At 42.0% G+C, this 23,400-nt stretch overlaps 1 protein-coding gene across 1 annotated transcript in view; it reads left to right on the top strand.

Annotated features, from left to right (window-relative positions):
- Positions 1-23,400, top strand: part of TDRD3 (tudor domain containing 3) — an 88,985-nt gene that overhangs the window by 18,783 nt on the left and 46,802 nt on the right. The window contains exons 3-8 of the mRNA XM_070751368.1: positions 4,137-4,202; positions 7,631-7,791; positions 11,811-11,952; positions 15,478-15,549; positions 15,836-15,985; positions 21,581-21,718. Of these exons, the coding sequence (XP_070607469.1) occupies positions 4,137-4,202; positions 7,631-7,791; positions 11,811-11,952; positions 15,478-15,549; positions 15,836-15,985; positions 21,581-21,718 (729 nt within the window). The remainder of the gene's footprint in view (positions 1-4,136; positions 4,203-7,630; positions 7,792-11,810; positions 11,953-15,477; positions 15,550-15,835; positions 15,986-21,580; positions 21,719-23,400) is intronic.

Raw genomic sequence — 23,400 nt, 5'->3', positions numbered from 1 at the left:
ACCTCTGCCGCCAGGCATGGGGGAATTGAGATACTCTTTCCTCCTAGGCCTTTACAATTTTATGCATAGTATATCTGTATGTATGTTTGGTTTTTATAATAATGGGTTTTTTACTGTTTTTAGTATTGGATTATTATTATATGCTGTTTTATTACTGTTGTTAGCCGCCCCGGGTCTGCGGAGAGGGGCGGCATACAAATCCAATAAGTAAGTAAGTAAGTAAGTAAGTAAGTAAGTAAGTAAGTAAGTAAGTAAGTAAGTAAGTAAGTAAATAAATAAATAAATAAATAAATTAATTAATTCCTATTTGGAAAAAAAAGTGATGATAGATTTCAAAACAGGATGATATAAAAGCTGACGGAACACCTTAAAATAAACTGATGGTAGATATGAAACAAATAAAATGTTAAAAAGTTGTGATATATATGTAGTGACTTACCAAGCACATATAAATTATAATAAAAGTAACCAAAATATCTTTAAAATCCCCAGCACATGTCACAACCTTTGAGCACCCTTCATGTTTGGAAATTGAAAGTTGAAAAATTTGACACGCCCTAATTAATTGTGTATGTAGTAAAAACTAAAGTTTTCTTGGTAAAAGAACCAGACCCTACTGGATATATTTTCTACTTTCATGTTACTAGCTATTGCACATCCTGAGTATTGTGTTCTCTTGTACTTTCTGAATGTTTTTCTTAAGAAAAAAAATGTTTAGCACTAAAACCTGAAGAATAAAAGTTCTGTAACAAAAAAAAGTTTGCTTTTTAAAAAAGGCATCTATATGCTCAAAATGTTTACAATTTTCTGTCCAGTATGATGTTTACATGGTTGAAAGTGATCTATTAGGAAAAAAATTAATTCATTAAACATTGGCCAAGTTTGAATCCATTTCTCCTTCATTACTGAGTTTTTCAAAACTCTTCATCGTCAACTTTTCAAACTAGAAGAATTTCCTAAATTCTTAAAAAACATGCATCTTATGAAAAATGTGCTCTTAATTGGGCACTGCTTTGCAATAGTACATTTGCAGCTAACGGGATGAGCTGAACCTATTTTTGATGTTGCACTGATTTATATGTCTTTAAAAATAAGGTAATAAACTATGGCCTTCCTGGTTTACAGATTCAAATTTGGTCTGTTAAGTTTAGCTGAAGATTTATTTTCATGTTTTTTTACTATTATTATTATTATTATGCAAGTTCCTTCAATACTTCTTGTTGCCTATTTTTGAAGGGCGCGGAGGAAATATCCATTATTCAAAGCATATTTCCAGCCAGAGACCCTTAAAACCTTCAAAATTGTTTACTGTCTTGTTTTGACAGAAGACAAGGAGAAATGAGGGGGAATATATATTTATTAACTTACTTGTCACTATGTGGAAAATTAAAAGAGGGGAAGAGCGGTATCCTTAGATCCTTTCAACTCCTTTAGCATTATTATTATTATATTCACAAAAAACAGTAATACACAGCAAACAAGATGGATATGCTGGATTATGATTTATGATTTTATTTATTTATTTATTGGATTTGTATGGCACCCCTCTCCAGAGACTCGGGGCGGCTAACAGCGACAATAAAACAGTGTACAATAGTAATTTGGTATTAGAAATGATTAAAAACCCATTAATATAAAAACCAAACATACATACATATATACCATGAATAGAATTGTAAAGGCCTAGGGGGAAAGAGGATCTCAATTCCCCCATGCCTGGCGGCAGAGGTGGGTTTTAAGTTGTTTACGAAAGGCAAGGAGGGTGGGGGCAGTTCTAATCTCTGGGGGGAGTTGGTTCCAGAGGGCCGGGGCCGCCAAGAGAAGGCTCTTCCCCTGGGTCCCGCCAGGCGACATTGCTTAGTTGACGGGACCCGGAGAAGATCCACTCTGTGGGACCTAACTGATTATATGATAATTATTCAATTCAGAATTTCCTGAGATGTTCTGTCCAATAGATTTCCTCCTCATTTTTTTGCTGACTGTCTGCCCTTGTTTTTCCTAAAATGTTCTGCCAGTTTGTCGCAGGATCTGGTTTCCTTTGCAGTGAGTTTGTTTTCTTCTAATGCTGAAATTAGAAGATATTAAAGAAAGATGTTGAGACTCTAGAAAAAGCACAAGATGATTAGGGGACTGGAGGCTAAAACACATGAAGAGCGGTTGCAGGAATTGACCATGACTAGTCCAAAGAAGAGAACGATCAAGGCAGACATAGAAACATAGAAGACTGACGGCAGAAAAAGACCTCATGGTCCATCTAGTCTGCCCTTATACTATTTCCTGTATTTTATCTTGCAATGGATATATGTTTATCCCAGGCATGTTTCAATTCAGTTACTGTGGATTTACCAACCACGTCTGCTGGAAGTTTGTTCCAAGGATCTGCTACTCTTTCAGTAAAATAATATTTTCTCACGTTGCTTTTGATCTTTTCCCCAACTAACTTCAGATGGTGTCCCTTGTTCTTGTGTTCACTTCCCTATTAAAAACACTTCCCTCCTGGACCTTATTTAACCCTTTAACATATTTAAATGTTTCGATCATGTCCCCCCTTTCCCTTCTGTCCTCCAGACTCTACAGATTGAGTTCATGAAGTCTTTCCTGATACGTTTTATACTTAAGACCTTCCACCATTCTTGTAGCCCGTCTTTGGACCCGTTCAATTTTGTCAATATCTTTTTGTAGGTGAGGTCTCCAGAACTGAACACAGTACTCCAAATGTGGTCTCACCAGCGCTCTATATAAAGGGATCACAATCTCCCTCTTCCTGCTTATTATACCTCTAGCTATGCAGCCAAGCATCCTACTTGCTTTCCCTACTGCCTGACTGCACTGCTCACCCATTTTGAGACATGATAGCAGTGCTCCAATATTTGAGGGGCTTCCACAGAGAGGGGGGGATGAGATTATTTCCAAAGCAGCCAAAGGCCAAACAAGGAATAATGGATGGAAACTGATCAAGGGAAAGATTCAACCTGGGGATAAGGAGAAATTTTCTGACAATGAGAACAATCAATCCATGGAATAGAAGTTGCTTCGGAAGTTGTGGGAGCTTCATCTCTGGAAGCTTTCAAAGAGAGAATGGGCGTCTATCTCTCGGAAATGGTGTAGGGCCTCCTGCTTGGGTGTGGGGAGGATGGACTAGATGATCTACAAGGTCCCTTCCAACTCTGTTAATCTGTTAAAATGGCCTGCTTTTACAATCATTGTGACTTATGGCTGTAATAAGTAAGGGGGCAGTGTGGTATGTGGGGAGGGAATGAGTGTGGGCACGTGTGCGCATACTATCACACTCACATACACCCTTTTAGCACGCGAGCCAAAAAAAGATTCTCCATCATTTTACATTTGGAAACTGCAGTTTAATGTTTCCAAATGTAAAATAATGCACTTGGGGAAAAGGAATCCTCAATCTGAGTATTGTATTGGCAGTTCTGTGTTAGCAAAAACTTCAGAAGAAAAGGGGGATTTAGGGGTAGTGATTTCAGACAGTCTCAAAATAGGTGAACAGTGCAGTCAGCGGTAGGGAAAGCAAGTAGGATGCTTCGCTGCATAGCTAGAGGTATAACAAGCAGGAAGAGGGAGATTATGATCCCGCTATATAGAGTGCTGGTGAGACCACATTTGGAATACTGTGTTCAGTTCTGGAGACCTCACCTACAAAAAGATATTGACAAAATTGAATGGGTCCAAACACGGGCTACAAGAATAAATTGGAATCACTCTATAATATGTAAACAGATATATTGCTCTTCGGTCAAGTGGACTATACAAGAAACACCCCCGATTTGGTGGTGGGGTATGTGTGTGTGTCTGGGTGGTGGGCACAATTCACTATGCACTGTTTTATGTCTGTGATATAAAATTTGTTAAAAATTAATTTTAAAAAATTTAAAAAAAAGAAGCAAAAGCAATTTGCTTTTGGTAGGTCCTCTGCTCATCAGGCGCTTACAAAGTTATATTTTAATTTTTGAAGAGGGCCTTAAGTTGTCCCCCAAAAAATGCAGTTTATAAGATGTGGAAAAAAAAATCCTAACTCTACATTCATCACCTTTATTGCAAAGGTTAACGATCCCCTTTCTTCCTGCTTTCTGCCTTTGAAAAGCAATGTTAACCTTTAATATTTCTTTCAACTTTAGACAGACTTGAGAGCCATCGGCAAGAAGTTCCTCCCAAGTGACATCAATGGCGGAAAAGTAGAAAAGGTAAAAAAATAAAAATAATTTTTAAAAATCCTCATTCTGTCTTTAGTAAGCCTGTGCAGAAGTTTTGGGGAAAATGTGCGTGTGTTTTATTGCTTATAAATTCAATTCAATTCAATTTATTAGATTTGTATGCCGCCCCTCTCCGTAGACTCAGGGTGGCTCACAGCAATAACAAAGAACAATATACAGTAACAAATCTAATATTTAAAAGTATCTAAAAAACCCTTATTTAAAAACAATACATACACACAAACATACCATACATAAATTATATAGGCCTGGGGGAGGTAACTCAATTCCCCCATGCCTGACGGCAGAGGTGGGTTTTAAGGAGTTTACAAAAGGCAAGGAGGGTGGGGGCAATCCTAATCTCTGGGGGGAGCTGGTTCCAGAGGGTCGGGGCCACCACAGAGAAGGCTTTTCCCCGGGTCCCATCAGACAACATTGTTTAGTCGACGGGATCCGGAGAAGGCCCACTCTGTGGGACCTAACCGGTCGCTGGGATTCATACGGCAGGAGGCGGTTCCTGAGATAATCTGGTCCGATGCCATGTGGGGCTTTATAGGTCATAACCAACACTTTGAATTGTGACCGGAAACTGATCGGCAACCAATGCAGACTGCAGAGTGTTGGTGTAACATGGGCATATTTAGGGAAGCCCATGATTGCTCTCGCAGCTGCATTCTGCACAAAAAGCACTGCTATTTTTTCTCCGAAGAACCAAAGTTGTAAAAGAGCAAATGTAGGAATTCTCCATAGACTGTAAAACCACGATTCAGCCACAAGATGGCTGTATTTGATTAAACTTGAAGAAAATAGTGTTAAACGTGCTCGGTGACAGTTTTTTCCTCCCTTTTTTATTCTAGAGTTAAAATATAGATCAGACCGGGGTGAAAAGCTATCGGTTTGGAGAACCGGTAGTGGCGGTAGAGTGAGGCTCCGCCCACACCACCCCGATGCCGCCATTTTCTTTTTTTAACCCTCTGCTCATGCGCAGACCTCCTGCGCACGAAGGGTGAAAAGTCACACATGATTGTGGTTCACACGCGAGTGAAGTGTGCATGTGCAAATCACACACTTCCGAACTGGTAGGGAACGTAAGTTCAGACTGGTCAGTCATGATCATCGGGCATTATAAAAGGCAGCTTGATTTTTTTCCCCCCGACATTGTCCTAGTTTATTTATTTCAACACTGTTTTTGTATAGGTTGTATCGATTTAAAGTTAAAACAGCGAAAACACTATTTGTCCCCTCCTCGTTCAATATTGTTGGATGATTTTGGACGTTCTAAGTTAGGAAGATGGGATGTTTTCTACAAACGTCTTTGAAAAAACTCTTAGTTATATGATGGAAATATGGGTACCTGGTGGTGGGGTTTTTTTTGCTTCTTGTTGTTGCTTGCATTATACAAGGCAAGACCTAAGATTTTTTTTTTAGCCTTAAGTATTAAGAGAATTCTCCCTCCCCCCAGAATGTAGAGTCCAGCCCATTTAACACGAAAAAGCTTCTTTAAATATGCCTTAATACGCAGCTGTTTCTATAGGTATACAGTGATACCTCGTCTTACAAACACCTTGTCATACAAACTTTTCGAGATACAAACCCGGGGTTTAAGATTTTTTTGTCTCTTCTTACAAACTATTTTCACCTTATAAACCCACCGCAGCCGCTGGGATGCCCCGCCTCTGGACTTCCATTGCCAGCGAAGCGCCCGTTTTTGCACTGCTGGGATTGCCCTGAGGCTCCCCTCCATGGGAAACCCCACCTCCGGACCTCCGTGTTTTTGTGATGCTGCAGGGGAATCCCAGCAGTGCAACAACGGGCGCTTCACTGGCAACGGAAGTCTGGAGGTGGGGTTTCCCAGCGAGGGGAGCCTCAGTGAAATCGCAGCATCGCAAAAACACCGGTCCGGAGGTGGGGTTTCGAGGACTTCGGTGTTTTTACGATGTTGCAATTTCACTGATGCTCCCTTCGCTGGGAAACCCCACCTCCGGACTTCCGTTGCCAGCGAAGCGCTCGTTTTTGCGATGCTGGGATTCCCCTGCTGGGATTCCCCTGCAGCATCGCAAAAACACAGAAGTCCAGAGGTGGGGTTTCCCATGGAGTGGAGCCTCAGGGGAATCCCAGCAGCACAAAAGCGGGTGCTTCGGCTGGTAAAAAGGGTGAATTTTGGGCTTGCACACATTAATTGCTTTTCCATTGCTTCCTATGGGAAACATTGTTTCGTCTTACAAACTTTTCACCTTAAGAACCTCGTCCCAGAACCAATTAAGTTTGTAAGACAAGGTATCACTGTACAAGGAATCCTTAACTTACAAACACAACTGAGCGTAAGATTACTCTTGTTTAAGCAAGACACGATTCCCAGCGACCGATTAGGTCCCACAGAGTGGGCCTTCTCCGGGTCCCGTCAACTAAACAATGTCGGTTGGCGGGCCCCAGGGGAAGAGCCTTCTCTGTGGCGGCACCGGCCCTCTGGAACCAACTCCCCCCGGAGATTAGAACTGCCCCTACTATTCCTGCCTTCCGTAAACTCCTTAAAACCCACCTTTGCCGTCAGGCATGAGGGAACTGAAACATCTCCCCCTGGGCATGTTTAATTTATACATGGTATGCTTGTGTGTGTGTCTGTTAGTATATGGGGTTTTTTAAATTTTCAAATATTTTAAATTTAGTCGGATTATTTATGATTTGTTTCACTTGTTGTGAGCTGCCCCGAGTCTTCGGAGAGGGGCGGCATACAAATCCAAATAATAAATAAATAAATAAATAAGTGTGTACCGGGACAATCATTAAGTGTAGTACCTTATGATTCTTGACAAACTTATCTTTTCTTTTATGAACACTGAAAGCATATGCATGAAGAAAAATTCCTTGTGTATCCAATTATACATAGCCAATAAAGAATTCTGATTCTGTTCTACAGTAGTCCCTCGCTATACCGCGCTTCATCTACTGCGGCTTCACTTCATCGCGGGTTTCTGAGGAAGTCGATCGGCAGATTTAAACAGCCCGCCAAACTCGATCGGCAGGTTTTTCAAACAAAAAAAAAATCTAAAATTGTAAATACTGTATTTAAATACTGTATCTAAAATAAATACTGTGTGGGAAGGGTTTATAAACACTTAAAACAATGAAAACTTACCAAACAATTACAATATAAATACTTAAATAAGTACTATCAGTCGATAAATTCCCCATCGCGGATTTCACCTATCGCGGCCGGGTCTGGAACGTAACACCAGCGATAGGTGAGGGACTACTGTATTCTATTCCATTCAATTCCATTCCCTTCTTCTACTCTACTCTATTCTATTCATTCTTCAAGGAAACGAAACAAAGAACGAGGGAACGAGTTAAACAAAAGCGTTTTCCGCATGCCTTCCAACATTTTTATGTACTTATCCCCCCCCCCCTTGTCATCACAGCTAGAAGGCCCCTGTGTCCTGCAGATTCAAAAAATCCGCAATGTGGCTGCTCCGAAGGACAATGAAGAATCTTCGGTGGCTCCCAGAATGCTGCGTTTGCAGATGACCGATGGGCACACAAGCTGCACGGCGATTGAATATACTTACATGTCAAAAATAAGGTAAATAAAGCTTGTTTGTGCTTTATGATGACTCTCGCAGCTTTTAACGCATCACATCTTTCCAGTGCTGAAGAGTTATCTCTAAGAAACAATTATTTGTCGGCAATATTTTTTCCCCCCTAGAAGGCAAAAAAAGCTGGGTTCCGAGTTAAGATGAAACATTTTGTAAGATGGCGCAATGGTTAGACTGCATAGCTGCGGGCTGACTCCTCCACTCCAGGAGTTCGATTCTGAGTGGCTCAAGATTTACTTTCCATCCTTCCCAGGTCGCTAAAATGAGGACCCAGATTGTTGGGGGCAAGATGCTGGCTCCTTACACTGCTTAGAGAAGGTTGCAGAGCACTGTGGAGCTGTATATATTGCTATTGCTGTTTCCATGTGGAGTATACTGCCAATGGCAATACAGTGATCCCTCGATTTTTGCAGGGGTTGTGTTCCCAGAGTGCCCGCGAAAGTCGAATTTCCGCGAAGTAGAGATGTGGAAGTAAAAACACCATTTTTGGCTATGGACAGCCAAAAACTACCCCCGCGCACCCTTTTCCAAGGCCGCGCAAGGAGCTGGGCTTGACGTTGGGGGCGGAGAGTGACGAAAGTGCAGAGGCCGGCAAAGATTGTTTTGAATGTCGGCCCCCCCCCGCCCCCCCAGCACCTCCGCCCCCCTCGCCGCTACTCTCCGCCCACCCGATCCGCCCCTCTCACCGCCTTTCTTGGGGCACGGGTCCTCCTGCAGCAGCGCTGGCGGCTACGGCTTCCCGTCCTCATTCGGACGCTAGCCGCTCTGAGCGCTTTGAGAATGCCCGCCCCGCCCCTCTCGCAGTCCCTTAGCTGATAGCGCTTTCGTCCCAGCTGTCAGCGAGTGGGTTGCAGGAGAGGCGGGGCAGGTGTTCTCACAGAGAGAGAGAGCAACAGACAGCGAGATAGAAAGGAGAGAGGGAGAGAGAGGGAGAAAGAGAGAGAGCAAGAGGGGGGGGAGAGTGGAAGGTAGAGAGAGAGAGAAATGATAGAAAAAAGGGAAGAAAAAAAGAGAAATGAGAAAATGATTGAAGCAGAGAATGACAGGAAAGAGAGAAAGAGAGAGAGAAGTGACTCTTGGTGATGACGTATGACGTCATCGGGTGGGAAAAACCGTGGTATAGGAAAAAAAACCGTGGAGTTCTTTTTAATTAATATTTTTTGAAAAACCCTGGTGTAGCCGTTTCGAGAAGTTTGAACCCGCAAAAATCGAGGGATCACTGTAGCACTTAGACCTCTATGCCACTTCACAGCCCTATCTAAGCAGTCTACAGAGCCATCCTATTGCCCTCAACAACCTGGGTCCTCATTTTACCCACTTCGGAAGGATGGATGGCAGAGTCAACCTATTGTATAAGTCTAGCTGCTATTGCTATCTCATTAGTAGGCTGGAATTTGGGCCACAGAAGGAAAACAACATTTATAGACCAGATTTCATTGACCTGTTTGTTCACTGAACTGAAGTTCTTTACTGATGTGCTATCAATTTTAATTATAAAGTCTGTCCAAGGGAAGTAGCATTACTAATATTTCATTTGCTTGCTTTTGAACAAAGGATTTTTCCCACCTTTATTCATAAGCTATTTTTAGGCAAAAGTAGCGACAGTTGCTGCTAGAGGCAAGTTGGTAGTTCTGTAGTTTTACTACCAGTAAAATTACAGTTCACATTATCTCAAGGAGGAGTTTGCACACTTTCCAATTTAATTTTGCCGATGCTCTGAAAATACTATTAACGTATTAAGCGCATAGATGAAATAGTTGTTTAAAAAAGATGGCTCACAAGCTTCCAACTCTATTGGGCTTAAAAGAAAAAATTAAAATATTCCTATTCACTTTACAAAAGAAGTCGGTATATTTCCCCTCCCCTTCGTGGGATACATCAGGGATTGTCATAATCATTTCAAGGACACAAATTGACTGAGCATCACTAGTAATAGCAGAAAAATAGCTTAGCCTACTTTGTCTTCCAAGTTTCTGGCACACATGTGCGCGTGACAATCAGCTGCCTGGCAGAGATGCTCACGTAGTTTAAGAGCACGTAAAAAGAGCAAGTGGAAAAATAGGGACCACTTTGGGAAGGTAACAGCGTTGTGTGCTCCTTTCGTGTAAGAAAAATTCCCCAGACCAAGAGAATAAAAGCTAAAAATCTTTATTAACAACATGATATATAACATAGAAACATATATCGAACATAACATAATTTAAACAAAGATTCCGGCATGATCATACAGTATCATACAGGGACCTAGAGAAGTCACAGGAAGAATACCCTTTAACCTCAGAAGGTAAAGTACCTAACTACAAGAATCATCTTATATAGAATTGTTATGTCTCGTTTACACCCACTTCTTCCTGTCCACTTATTTGTCCATATATGGGGTTGTCTTGCATCCAGTTTCATCATAGTTCCTCGGAACTCTAGATTAATCCATCAAGTTGTTTTTCCTTTATGAATGTTTCTTGGCCTAAAAAATAGGATTTCTTCATCTCTGATACAGGATGTAAACATGTTTTTTGTACTGTTTGCATTTTCTGGCAAAGTCCGCTGTCCAAAAGGTCGGAGGTTTAGTACTCTAATAAGAGTGTTTTGTATCTATCTAGGCCTTAGATGCCTAGATTCTATAGATAATTCTCACATTTGGTGTTGAGTCATGCTGGCCACATGATCATGGAGCCATCTTCAGATAGCACTGGCTCTTTGGCTTAGAAACAGAGATAGAAACATAGAAGTCTGACGGCAGAAAAAGACCTCCTGGTCCATCTAGTCTGCCCTTATACTATTTTCTGTATTTTATCTTAGGATGGATATATGTTTATCCCAGGCATGTTTAAATTCAGTTACTGTGGATTTATCTACCATGTCTGCTGGAAGTTTGTTCCAAGGATCTACTACTCTTTCAGTAAAATAATATTTTCTCATGTTGCTTTCGATCTTTCCCCCAACTAACTTCAGATTGTGTCCCCTTGTTCTTGTGTTCACTTTCCTATTAAAAACACTTCCCTCCTGGACCTTATTTAACCCTTTAATATATGTAAATGTTTCGATCATGCCCCCCCCCCCCTTTTCCTTCTGTCCTCCAGACTGTACAGATTGAGTTCATGAAGTCTTTCCTGATACGTTTTATGCTTAAGACCTTCCACCATTCTTGTAGCCCGTCTTTGGACCCGTTCAATTTTGTCAATATCTTTTTGTAGGTGAGGTCCCCAGAACTGAACACAGTATTCCAAATGTGGTCTCACCAGCATTCTATATAGCGGGATCATAATCTCCCTCTTCCTGCTTCCTGCTATACCTCTAGCTATGCAGCCAAACATCCTACTTGCTTTCCCTACCGCCTGACTGCACTGTTCACCCATTTTGAGACTGTCAGAAATCACTATCCCTAAATCCTTGAGCCCGATACAGTTGAGAAACTATAATAGCAATAGCATTTAGACTTATATACCGCTTCATAGTGCTTTCTAAGCCCTCTCTAAGCGGTTTATAGAGTCAGCTTATTGCCCCCAACAATCCGGGCGCTCATTTTACCCACCTCGGAAGGATGGAAGGCTGAGTCAGCCTTGAGCTGATTGTGAGATTTGAATTGCTGAACTACAGCTAGCAGTGCTGCACTCTAACCATAATCTCCTCTACTTTGTACTGTAGCTTTCTCCCTACATCTATAGAGCCAGGCAGTTTGGGGGTGTATCAAACTGGCATGAAATATTGGGTGTGTTTTCCCTAAAGCGTTTTCACTTGTGTCAGGGGGCACCTGTGGCTCGAGCGTTCTGCCAGTGAAAATGGGCTCCCAAACTCCATTTTTGGCTGCAATGGCCTCCTGCTACCCTCCACCAGTGAAAACGGCACTCTATTTTCCCTGGCGGAGGCACTATGGGCTGGTCCTTCGCTGTTTTCAGAGTGGCTCCGCGGGCCCAGATCAAAGCATCCCGCGTAGAGCAACGTAACTTGAACAAGGCCACCTTGTCCTAACACTTGTATTCTTAATCCTTTCTTCTTTTTCATGTAGTATGAACACACCGCCTGGAACAAAAATTAAGCTGCTGGGAATCGTGGAAGTGAAAAATGGCTTTCTCCTTCTGGATGACAGCAACACGGTGGTTCTTGGAGGTGAAGTGGAGCATCTGATAGAAAAATGGGAGTTGCAAAGGGTGAGGTGACACGGTGCATTTTCCCACCTCTAAGCCAAAAATGTTAAAACTCCAATGGACACATTGAAGGATGATGTGTTATCCGGATATTATTATTATTATTATTATTATTATTATTATTATTATTATTATTATTATTATTATTATTTTCATCATCATCGTCATCATCATCACCATTATTATTATTATTATTATTTTCCGGTCCTGTTTCCTCCCAGGAGATTCCTAGAAAGGCCCCACAGAGGCTTCTCCCCGCCTTTTCCAGCCCTGTTTCCTCCCAAGAGATTCCTAGAGAGGCCCCACAGAGGCTTCTCCCCGCCTTTTCCAGCCCTGTTTCCTCCCAAGAGATTCCTAGAGAGGCCCCACAGAGGCTTCTCCCCGCCGTTTCCGACCCTATTTCCCTCCAGGAGATTCCTAGAGAGGCCCCACAGAGGCTTCTTCCCGCCTTTTCTGACCATATTTCCTCCCAGGAGATTCCTAGAGAGGCCTCACAGAGGCTTCTCCCTGCCTTTTCCGGTTACAGTTTCGGAGGCTCGGGTTTGTAAGTGGAAAATGGTTCTTGAGAAGAGGCAAAAAAATCTTGAACACCCAGTTCTTATCTAGAAAAGTTCCTAAGTAGTGGTGATTGTAGATAGAGGTACCACTGTAGATGAAAATCTCACTTAACAATGGTCCTGCTTGGCAGTAGAAAGTTTTGGCCCAATTATGGTCGCAAGTCAAAGACTAAGCTTTATTGGATAGCCTTGAACTGTCAGATCCTCAATAGAATGGGCAGAATATATTCAATGCTTTTTCATGGTTTAAAGCAGTGGTCCCCAACGTTTTTTCCACCAGGGACCAGTTTCAGCAAGACAATTTTTCTATGGCCCAGTGGGGGCGGAAAGGGGCGTGGTTGGGGGCGGGATTAAGCATGGGGGTGCTGGTCCTCCCCGCCCCTCTTTCCCGCCATCATCCTGTGGCCGGCAGAACCTGCCTCCCAAGCCCTCTTGCCCAGCGGGAGCTAAGCGCTGGAGAGAGGGGGTCAGGCTGGCCCTCCTGCCTCCCCCCAGCCAACAACGCAAAAGCGCCCCGCGGCAGAAGCCAAAAGAGGCTTGAACCTCTCGGTCCTTCCCGCCCCTCTGTCCCATCCATCGTCCTGTGGCCGGCAGAACCTGCCTCCCGAGGCCTCTTGCCCGGCGGGAGGCGAAGCGCTGGAGAGAGGGGGTGGCGGCATGAGGGCCGGCAGCTGCTGACTCCACGGACCGGTGCAACATGCCCCGCGGCCCGGTACTGGTCCGCGGCCCGGTGGTTGGGGACCCCTGGTTTAAAGGACTCGAATGAACACACAAGGTGTTAAATCAGTGAACGAGAAAGGCGGGAATGGTATTTATCTTGAAGAAATGTATTATAACGCATTTGTGCATTAGCCTTGCACTGTTATTTTTCTCCCTAAACTGTTTCCCTTTCTGGTCACAATAAGACAGATTACATTCAATTCTCCTTTTATCAGGCAGCCTACCAAGTTATTTTCTTCGCCAGAAGCAATTGAGCAAATCAGGAAGAAAAGTTGAGCATTGCTCTGTGAACCTGATTTGAAGTAGCCAGAAACTAGGGACAAACTCCAGTTTCAGACACTAGGTTGCTTAAGGAAGTAATAGTTCATCCCCAAAGGATAGCCCTGACATTGTTGGGTTGTTCTTGCTTGCAGGAGAAATCAGATCGTAATTCCATGTGCAGGAACACATGGACTCAAACTTAACCCGGATAAGACGGAGTGGCTGTGGGTTTTGCCTCCCAAGGACAATTCCATCTGTCCGTCCATTACCCTGTGGGGGGGATTATTGACCCCCTCGGAGAGGGTCCGCAACTTGGGCGTCCTCCTCGATCCACAGCTCACATTAGAGAAACATCTTTCAGCTGTGGCGAGGGGGGCGTTTGCCCAGGTTCGCCTGGTGCACCAGTTGCGGCCCTATCTGGACTGGGACTCATTGCTCACAGTCACTCATGCCCTCATCACCTCGAGGTTCGACTACTGTAATGCTCTCTACATGGGGCTACCTTTGAAGAGTGTTCGGAAACTTCAGATCGTGCAGAATGCAGCTGCGAGAGCAGTCATGGGCTTACCTAGGTATGCCCATGTTTCACCATCACTCCGCAGTCTGCATTGGCTGCCGATCAATTTCCGGTCACAATTCAAAGTGTTGGTTATGACCTTTAAAGCCCTTCATGGCACTGGACCAGAATATCTCCGAGACCGCCTCCTGCCGCACGAATCCCAGCGAACGATTAGGTCCCACAGAGTGGGCCTTCTCCGGGTCCCGTCAACTAAACAATGTCGGTTGGCGGGCCCCAGGGGAAGAGCCTTCTCTGTGGCGGCACCGACTCTCTGGAACCAACTCTGTTTTCTGATTATTTATGATTTCTGATTATTTATGATTTGTTCTATCTTGTTGTGAGCCGCCCCGAGTCTTCGGAGAGGGGCGGCATACAAATCTAAATAATAAATAAATAAATAAATAAATAAATAAACACATCCTACTTGTCAACAAAACATAAATTTTAAAAAAGGGGGGAAGGAAGAAGGAGAGGTTCAAAGCGATGTCTGAACTATTGGCTAGTATGCTCTAGCCTCTCCCCACCACCCATCCCCAGAATTACATATTCAACTTCCTGTAGCCTTCCATAGCAAATCTAGATTATGCCTTTGTATTTAGGGTAAAACCGTCTGTCGATCCATCCATCCACCCATCCACCCATCTCTATTCCATCTGTCTATCCATCCATCCATTCATCCATCCATCAATCATTCTATCTACTATTCCATCCACCCACCCACATACCTACCTCCTATCTCTCTCTCTCTCTCTCTCCCCATCCATCATTATCTGTCTGTCTGTCTGTCTATCTACCTTCAGACCTACACCTAGACCTAGACTATCATCTAGATATCATACAGTTATCTACCTGCCTACCTACCTATATTATCTCTCTCTCTCTCTCTCTCTCTCTCTCTCTCTCTCTCTCTCTCTCTCTCTCTCTGTCTGTCTATCTATCTATCTATCTATCTATCTATCTATCTATCTATCTATCTATCTATCTATCTATCTATCTATCTATCATCTATCCTATCTATCTATCTATCTATCTATCTATCTATCTATCTATCTATCTATCTATCTATCCGTCTCTATCTTTCTCATCTATCTCTATCTTCCTATCCAATACCCATCGTCTACCTATTATACATCTACGGTACCTACATCCGTCCGTCTAGATTCTGGGTAGAATCTTCAGAACATCCATAGCCTTCAAGCAGCAAGAAGCTTTTGGGCAACAGCATTAAATGAGTCTACGGAAAGTCTACGGAAAGGGGCGGCATACAAATCTAATAAGTAAATAAAATAAATAAAATATAGTTATAGTTTATTAGATTTGTATGCCGCCCCTCTCCGAAGACTCGGGGCGGCTCAGTAATATACACATTACTCTGTGTTTTCCACCACTTTCCTCCCCTTATCGGTTAATGAAAACTGCTTAATTTTTCAGAGTTTATCAAAGCACAACAGAAGCAACATAGGAACAGAAGGAGGGCCTCCTCCCTTTCTCCCTTTTGGACAGGTATGTTATGCTTTCTGGCCTTGCATATCTTCATTGCCTTCTTCACACTATTGTCTTGGTTTGAAATACCTCTTCGCAATCGTCTTTTGCGAAAAAAGTAAACTTCTCTAGCATTTCAGCAGTTTTGCTTTTGATCTCCTGCCAATGTTAAATCACTGGAATATTTTCTGGAAACCGACATTTAAAAGTGTGTGATATTTGCAAATGCCTTGCTCAATAAATAGCGCAAGAGAATATTTGTAGCCGTAGGTTTATCTCTTGCTTAAGTGTGCTTTTTCGCCGCCAGAGATGCGTATCTCAACTTCAAGTGGACAGCAAGGAATTGGATTGCCGAAAAACCCTGCAGGTGACAAATGTGGTTAAGCCGATGGGCGACAATGACGAATTTGAAAAACAGCGGACGGCTGCTATTGCCGAAGTTGCAAAAAGCAAGGAGGTGAGAATGAATTCTTGTCTCTTTATTTTGAAACTATTATTATTATTATTATTATTATTATTATTATTATTATTATCATCATCATCATTATCATTATTATTATTATTATTAATTGGATTTGTATGCCGCCCCTCTCTGCAGACTTCGGGCGGCTAACAACAATGATAAAAAACAACATGTAACAATCCAATTTAATAAAACAACTAAAAACCCTTATTATAAAAACCAAACATACACACAAACATACCATGCATAACTTGTAATGGCCTAGGGGGAAAGAATATCCTAACTCCCCCATGCCTGGTGACAAAGGTGGGTCTTGAGTAATTTGCGAAAGACAAGGAGGGTGGGGGCCGTTCTAATCTCTGGGGGGAGTTGATTCCAGAGGGCCGGGGCCGCCACAGAGAAGGCTCTTCCCCTGGGGTCCGCCAAACGACATTGTTTGATCGATGGGACCCGGAGAAGGCCAACTCTGTGTGACCTTATCGGCCGCTGGGATTCGTGCGGTAGAAGGTGGTTCCGGATGTATTCTGGCCCAATGCCATGTAGGGCTTTAAAGGTCATTACCAACACTTTGAATTGTGACCGGAAACCGATCGGCAGCCAGTGCAGGCTGCGAAGTGTTGTAGAAACGTGGGCGAATCTAGGAAGCCCCACGATGGCTCTCGCGGCCGCATTCTGCACGATCTGAAGTTTCCGAACACTTTTCAAAGGCAGCCCCATGTAGAGAGCGTTGCAGTAATCGAACCTCGAGGTGATGAGGGCATGAGCGACTGTGAGCAATGATTCCCTGTCCAAATAGGGCCACAACTGGTGCACCAGGCGAACCTGGGCAAACGCCCTCCTTGCCACAGCCGAAAGCTGATGTTTCAATGTCAGCTGTGGATCGAGGAGGACGCCAAAATTGCGGACCCTCTCTGAGGGGGTCAATAGTTCTCCCCCCAGGGTAATGGATGGACAGATGGAATTGTCCTTCTTTGGAGGCAAGACCCACAGCCACTCCGTCTGGTCTGGGTTGAGTTTGAGTTTGTTGACACCCATCTAGGCCCCAACAGCCTCCAGGCAATGGCACATCACTTCCACTGGTTCGTTGACTGGACATGGGATGGAGATGTATAGCTGGGTATCATCGGCGTATTGATGATACCTCACCCCATGCCCTTGGATGATCTCACCCAGCGGTTTCATGTAGATATTAATGCAGGTACAGGTGTTTTCCCGAAAACAAGACCCTGTCTTATATTTTTTTGAACCCTGACATAAGTGCTTGGCCTTATTCCCATGCACTCAAAAGCCCCATTGAGCTTACTATCAGGGGGTGTCTTATTTTGGGGGAAACAGGATAGTCCTCGACTTAACATCAGTTTATTTAGTGACCTTCGAAGTTCGACTCTGGGACTTTGCAATTGTCATTAATTCATGCCAGCTGTTGGACTAGAAGACCTCCAAGGTCCTTTACAACTCTTATTCTGTTATATCAATCAATCAATTCCCCTTTTAGTGTTGAACCTACAGTGGGCCATACAGTTTATGGATTTTAATTGTAGCATAGTTAAGAGCATGCATAATTGACAGACTGGATTTTATTATAGATTCATTATTTTATACCATAATTTTTAATTGTATATTTACTGACCATTTTTTAAATTTGTTCTGGTGTCCGGCCTAAGACTGTAATAATAAATTGATTGATTGATTTGTTATATCAGGAATTATTTCCATTTTCAGTCAGTTTAATGAACCAAGAAGGCAGTCCATGACTTTTTGGCGAATGTGACCTTCTTACAAGCAACCTCAAGGGGGGGGGAATTGAGCTCACTTCACTCATTCAACAGCTGCAGTGATCTGCTTAACGGCAACGAGAAAAGTTGTAAAGTGGATCAAAACCCACCTAACAAAGGTCTCGCTTTAGCAAATCCTGGGCTCAATTGTGCTAGTGCAAAGTTTCAGTTTCGTCAGTGCCGCTGAACTGTCACTAAATGAAACTCTTGTTAAGTTAAGGACTGCATGTACCAGCTGTACTTTTAACTCTTGCAAATCAGGTGGTTGGTAGTCCTGTTTCTCACCCAAAATGTTGAAATGTTGATACTCTTCGACTTAAAAACATTTATTTGGAAGAGATAAATGTAGACTTACAACAGTCCATTTATTTACAACAGTCCATTTAGACTTACAACAGTACATTTACTGGCCATTCAAAGTTTCAACAACATTGAGAAAAGGGACTTTATGACCGTTTTCCTGCTTAACAACCGCTACAGCATCCCCTTAGGCACATGATCAAAATTGAGATGCGTGCATTCGTGTTAGGGTTATTATTATTATTATTATAATTATTATTATTATTACTATTATTATTTATTAGATTTGTATGCCGCCCCTCTCCGCAGACTCGGGGCGGCCCACAGCAGTGATAAAACAGTATACAATGGCAAATCTAATATTAAATCTAAAATAGCAATTTTACATTAAAAATCTAAAAAAAAACCTTATATAAAAAACCTACACCCAAACATTCCATACATAAAACCACATAGGCAAGGGGAGATATCTCAGTTCCCCCATGCCTGATGGCAGAGATGGGTTTTAAGAAGTTTGCGAAAGGCAAGGAGGGGGGGGGGGGAATCCTAATCTCTGGGGGGAGCTGGTTCCAGAGGGTTGGGGCCGCCACAGAGAAGGCTCTTCCCCTGGGTCCCACCAGACGACATTGCTTAGTCGACGGGACCTGGAGAAGGCCAACTCTGTGGGACCTAACCGGTCGCTGGGATTCGTGCGGCAGAAGGCGGTCTCGCAGATATTCTGGTTATGTGATCACTTCTTTTGTTTTTTTAAATTTTTAAAATTTATTTTAAACTTTTATGTTACAAACAACAATAAAACATGGCAAAGTGTCAAAACAATAATTAAACAGTTACATAATAAATCATTTTTGATTCACTGGTCATTGGATTCATAAGAAATTATATAGTTCCGTAGGTCCGTATGAAGTATTCCCTTCCTTATCAGAAATGAATATCCATATATTTCTGGCAAACATACAAAATATAACATATACTTGAACTGTAATCCTACCGTTTGAAGTGAACATATTATTTTTCTTTCCTTCGTCATCTGCTCTTTAAGTTATTTGGAGTTATCCCCAAGGAACCTTTTAACCTTTCTTGTAAATACCATTCTGTCAGAGTGAATGGACGTATCACTACGTCCAACTCTGTGTGTGTAAAGTATATACTCAGAAATCACCTCCCTTTTTTAAAGAATGGGACTGTGAACTTGCTTTTGGATTTTTCTGCTTCTAAGCGTTCTACGTGAAAGAGTTGTTTCATTTGTTCTACCACCATGCCCACCGTAGGGACTGCAGGTTCCAGCCATTATTTTAGTAAACATTTTTTTACTAACTAACCATAGACTATGCAGTACTTTTGGTTTACTCGAGGAAACAATGAAATAAAAGTAATTTAGAAGAAAGGTTATTTTCTTTGAGCCAAATCTTTTAAATAATTTCTTCTATTTGTTGCCAGAATTTTATGCTATATGGACATTCCCATAATCTAATGTGTGGTTATGAATTAGTTGGTTGACTGGTTTTAATTATATATGGGATTTTTAGTAGTAATTTTAATTATTAGATTTGTTGTCATGCTGTACCTTTTGTATCCTCTGAGCCGCCCCAAGTCTTCGGAGAAGGGGACATACAAATCTAAAGTGTGCAATAGGGTTGATATTCCTGGAGGCGTCGGCAATATGGTAAATGATTTAGCTTTACTAGATAAATGGTCAAAGCAATGGAAACTGCAGTTTAATGTTTCCAAATGTAAAATAATGCACTTGGGGAAAAGGAATCCTCAATCTGACTATTGTATTGGCAGTTCTGTGTTAGCAAATACTTCAAAAGAAAAGGATTTAGGCGTAGTGATTTCTGACAGTCTCAAAATGGGTGAACAGTGCAGTCAGGCAGTAGGGAAAGCAAGTAGGATGCTTGGCTGCATAGCTAGAGGTATAACAAGCAGGAAGAGGGAGATTATGATCCCGCTATATAGAATGCTGGTGAGACCACATTTGGAATACTGTGTTCAGTTCTGGAGACCTCACCTACAAAAAGATATTGACAAAATTGAACGGGTCCAAAGACGGGCTACAAGAATGGTGGAAGGTCTTAAGTATAAAACGTATCAGGAAAGACTTAATGAACTCAATCTGTCTAGTCTGGAGGACAGAAGGAAAAGGGGGGACATGATCGAAACATTTAAATATATTAAAGGGTTAAATAAGGTCCAGGAGGGAAGTGTTTTTAATAGGAAAGTGAACACAAGAACAAGGGGACACAATCTGAGGTTAGTTGGGGGAAAGATCAAAAGCAACATGAGAAAATATTATTTTACTGAAAGAGTAGTAGATCCTTGGAACAAACTTCCAGCAGACGTGGTAGATAAATCCACAGTAACTGAATTTAAACATGCCTGGGATAAACATATATCCATCCTAAGATAAAATACAGAAAATAGTATAAGGGCAGACTAGATGGACCATGGGGTCTTTTTCTGCCGTCAGACTTCTATGTTTCTATGTTTCTATGTTTCTAATAAATAATAATAATAATAATAATAATAATAATAATAATAATCGACATCGCAATCCCAGGGGACAGCAGAATTGAGGAGAAGCAGCTAGAGAAATTAGTAAAATACGAAGATCTAAAAATCGAGCTACAACGACTCTGGCATAAGCCAGTGAAAGTGGTCCCAGTGGTACTTGGCACGCTGGGCGCAGGGCCAAAGGATCTGAGCGGACATTTGAAAACCATCGGAATGGACAAAATCTCCATCTATCAATTGCAAAAGGCCGCTTTACTGGGATCAGCAAACATAATTTTCCATTACATCACACAGTCTTAGGTGCTTGGGAAGCGCCCAACTGGTGATGAAATGCGAAATCCAGCATAGTGATCTTGTTTGCTGAGTTGTATTGAAATAATAATAATAATAATAATAATAATAATAATAATAATAATAATAATAATAATAATAATATATTAGATTTGTATGCCGCCCCTCTTCGAAGACTCGGGGCGGCTCACAACAATAATAAAACAATATTACAATTAAATCAATCTAATATTAAAAACATATAAAACCCATCATTTAATATAATAATAATAATAATTATTAGTATTATTAATTAATAATAATTATTATTATTATTATTAATCAATCAGTGTGGGGTATACCACACTTTGGGCATGCTGTTAATCTGTCCAGTCTACTTGTTATTGGGAGATTGAATGCATATATAGCTCTATGTATAATTTTGAATTGGTGATCGCTTCTTAGGACCTTCTGACAACAGGGTGGTGGTAGGGAGCCAGATTTCCCTTAATCACCGTGTTAATGGCATTTATTTACTTAATTGTGGCAAGAAAAGTCTTAAAATTGGGCAGAATTCATCTAACACCCACTGCCTCACTTAGAAATGGAAATTTGGGATTCAATTTGTGGTCGTAAGTCGAGGAATGCCTGTGTTCAGCTTGTGCTTCTCAAGTCACTTCAGAAGTCCATGGCCGTGGTGTTGCTAAAGCCTGATTCTTCTTCCTTAAAGACCAAGACTTTTGGAGGCGGTGGGAGTAACACTAGAAGCAACCTCAGTTTGAATGCAGGAGGCAGTCGGAGCAGAGACGTATTCCAGAAGGAGAAGACAAAGCCCGAAGGAAAAAATGAAGGTGTCTATCGTGAACTGGTAAGATACATGTCTCTAAACACAATAATCGAATGGAATGGAATTAGGGTAGAATTAAATTAGAGTGGAGTAGAGTAGAGTATTGGAATAGAACATAAGAACATAAAAAGAGCCATGCTGAATCAGGCCAAAGCCCATCGAGTCCAGCATTCTGTGTCACACAGTGGCCCACCAATTGTCCATGGGGATCTTGAGCAGAAAGAGAAAGCAAGACCCTCCCTTTCCCCTGACCCCCAACCAATGGTACCCAAGGGAATCCTGCCTGCCTCAACCTACATAGAGGTGGCACATAGACATCCGTTTCAATAACCACCGATGCACTTGGCATCCATGAATCTGTCTAATCCTGCCTTGAAGCTATCAAAGCTGACAGCTGTCACAATCTCTTCTGGAAGAGAATTGCATAAACCAAGGACCCTCTGGGTGAAGAAATATTTCCCTTTTTTTGTCCTCGCTTTCTTACCTATGAGCTTTAGGGAGGGCCCCCTCGTCCTAGTATTGTGTGATAGAGAAAATGATTTTTCTCTATCCACCTTTTCTATCCCATGCATGATTATATACACTTCGATCAAGTCACCCCTTAAACGCCGTCTTTCAAGGCTGAAGGGACCTGAAGAGAATGAAGAATAAGAGTAGAGTAGACTAACTGGATTGAAGAATAGAATAGAATTAAAATACGGTAGAGTGGAGTAGAGTAATTAGAATGGAAAATATAATAGAACAGGTTATATCTGCCAAACAAAACTCTGCATTGGCGAGAGGTAGGATACCCAGCCAGTAAACATTTAGCTCCTTTCAGCTGCCAGACTCCGCCTTGTAAATGATTATGGGGTCGTTAAAAGAAGAAGGTGATGATAGAATTCTACACACACACACCCAACCCCAACCTCTCACAACAGAGTCTTACAGAAAGCAGCTATTCAGTAATACAGTGTTCCCTCAATTTTTGCGGGTTCGAACTTTGCGAAAAGTCTATACCACGGTTTTTCAAAAATATTAATTAAAAAATACTTTGCAGTTTTTTCCCCTATACCACGTTTTTCCCGCCCGATGACGTCATATGTCATCGCCAAACTTTCGTCCGCCTTTAATAAATATTTTTTTTAATAAACTTTAATAAATAAACACGGTGAGTAATAATCTAAATGGTTGCTAAGGGAATGGGAAATGGTAATTTAGGGGTTTAAAGTGTTAAGGGAAGGCTTGGGATACTGTTCATAGCCAAAAATAGTGCATTTACTTCCGCATCTCTACTTCACGGAAATTCAACTTTCGCGGGCGGTTTCGGAACGCATCCCCTGCGAAAATTGAGGGAACACTGTATTCAGGAAAAGAAAATCAATCATGTTAGGGCTCTGTCCATAAGGGTTGGGTTGGCAATATATTGGCTGCAGCTGTTGCAGGCTGCCACAAGAGGGAGCGAGAGTTCATAGCTTATTTCTCTGAGTCACCCTCTCTGTTTCTCTTTGTCTGGCTACTCACTGTTAGATTTGCTCTGCAATTCTCTGCATGCTCTGTATTGTAGTCATGTATCATAGCTAAAATGTGTTCAGGCTTGATATCTTTGATGATTATGACAAGGACAACTGGTAAGAAAGACCATACACTTGGTAATGATTGTTATTCTGACTTAGATGTTATTTTTATTATTCTGACTTTAGACTGTTTATAGGAATATGTTA

This window comes from Erythrolamprus reginae, chromosome 4, assembly GCF_031021105.1.
Source record: "Erythrolamprus reginae isolate rEryReg1 chromosome 4, rEryReg1.hap1, whole genome shotgun sequence".
Lineage (NCBI taxonomy): Eukaryota > Metazoa > Chordata > Lepidosauria > Squamata > Dipsadidae > Erythrolamprus > Erythrolamprus reginae.
Note: the sequence above shows the minus strand (reverse complement) of the source record. Positions and strands in the feature narration are given on the sequence as shown.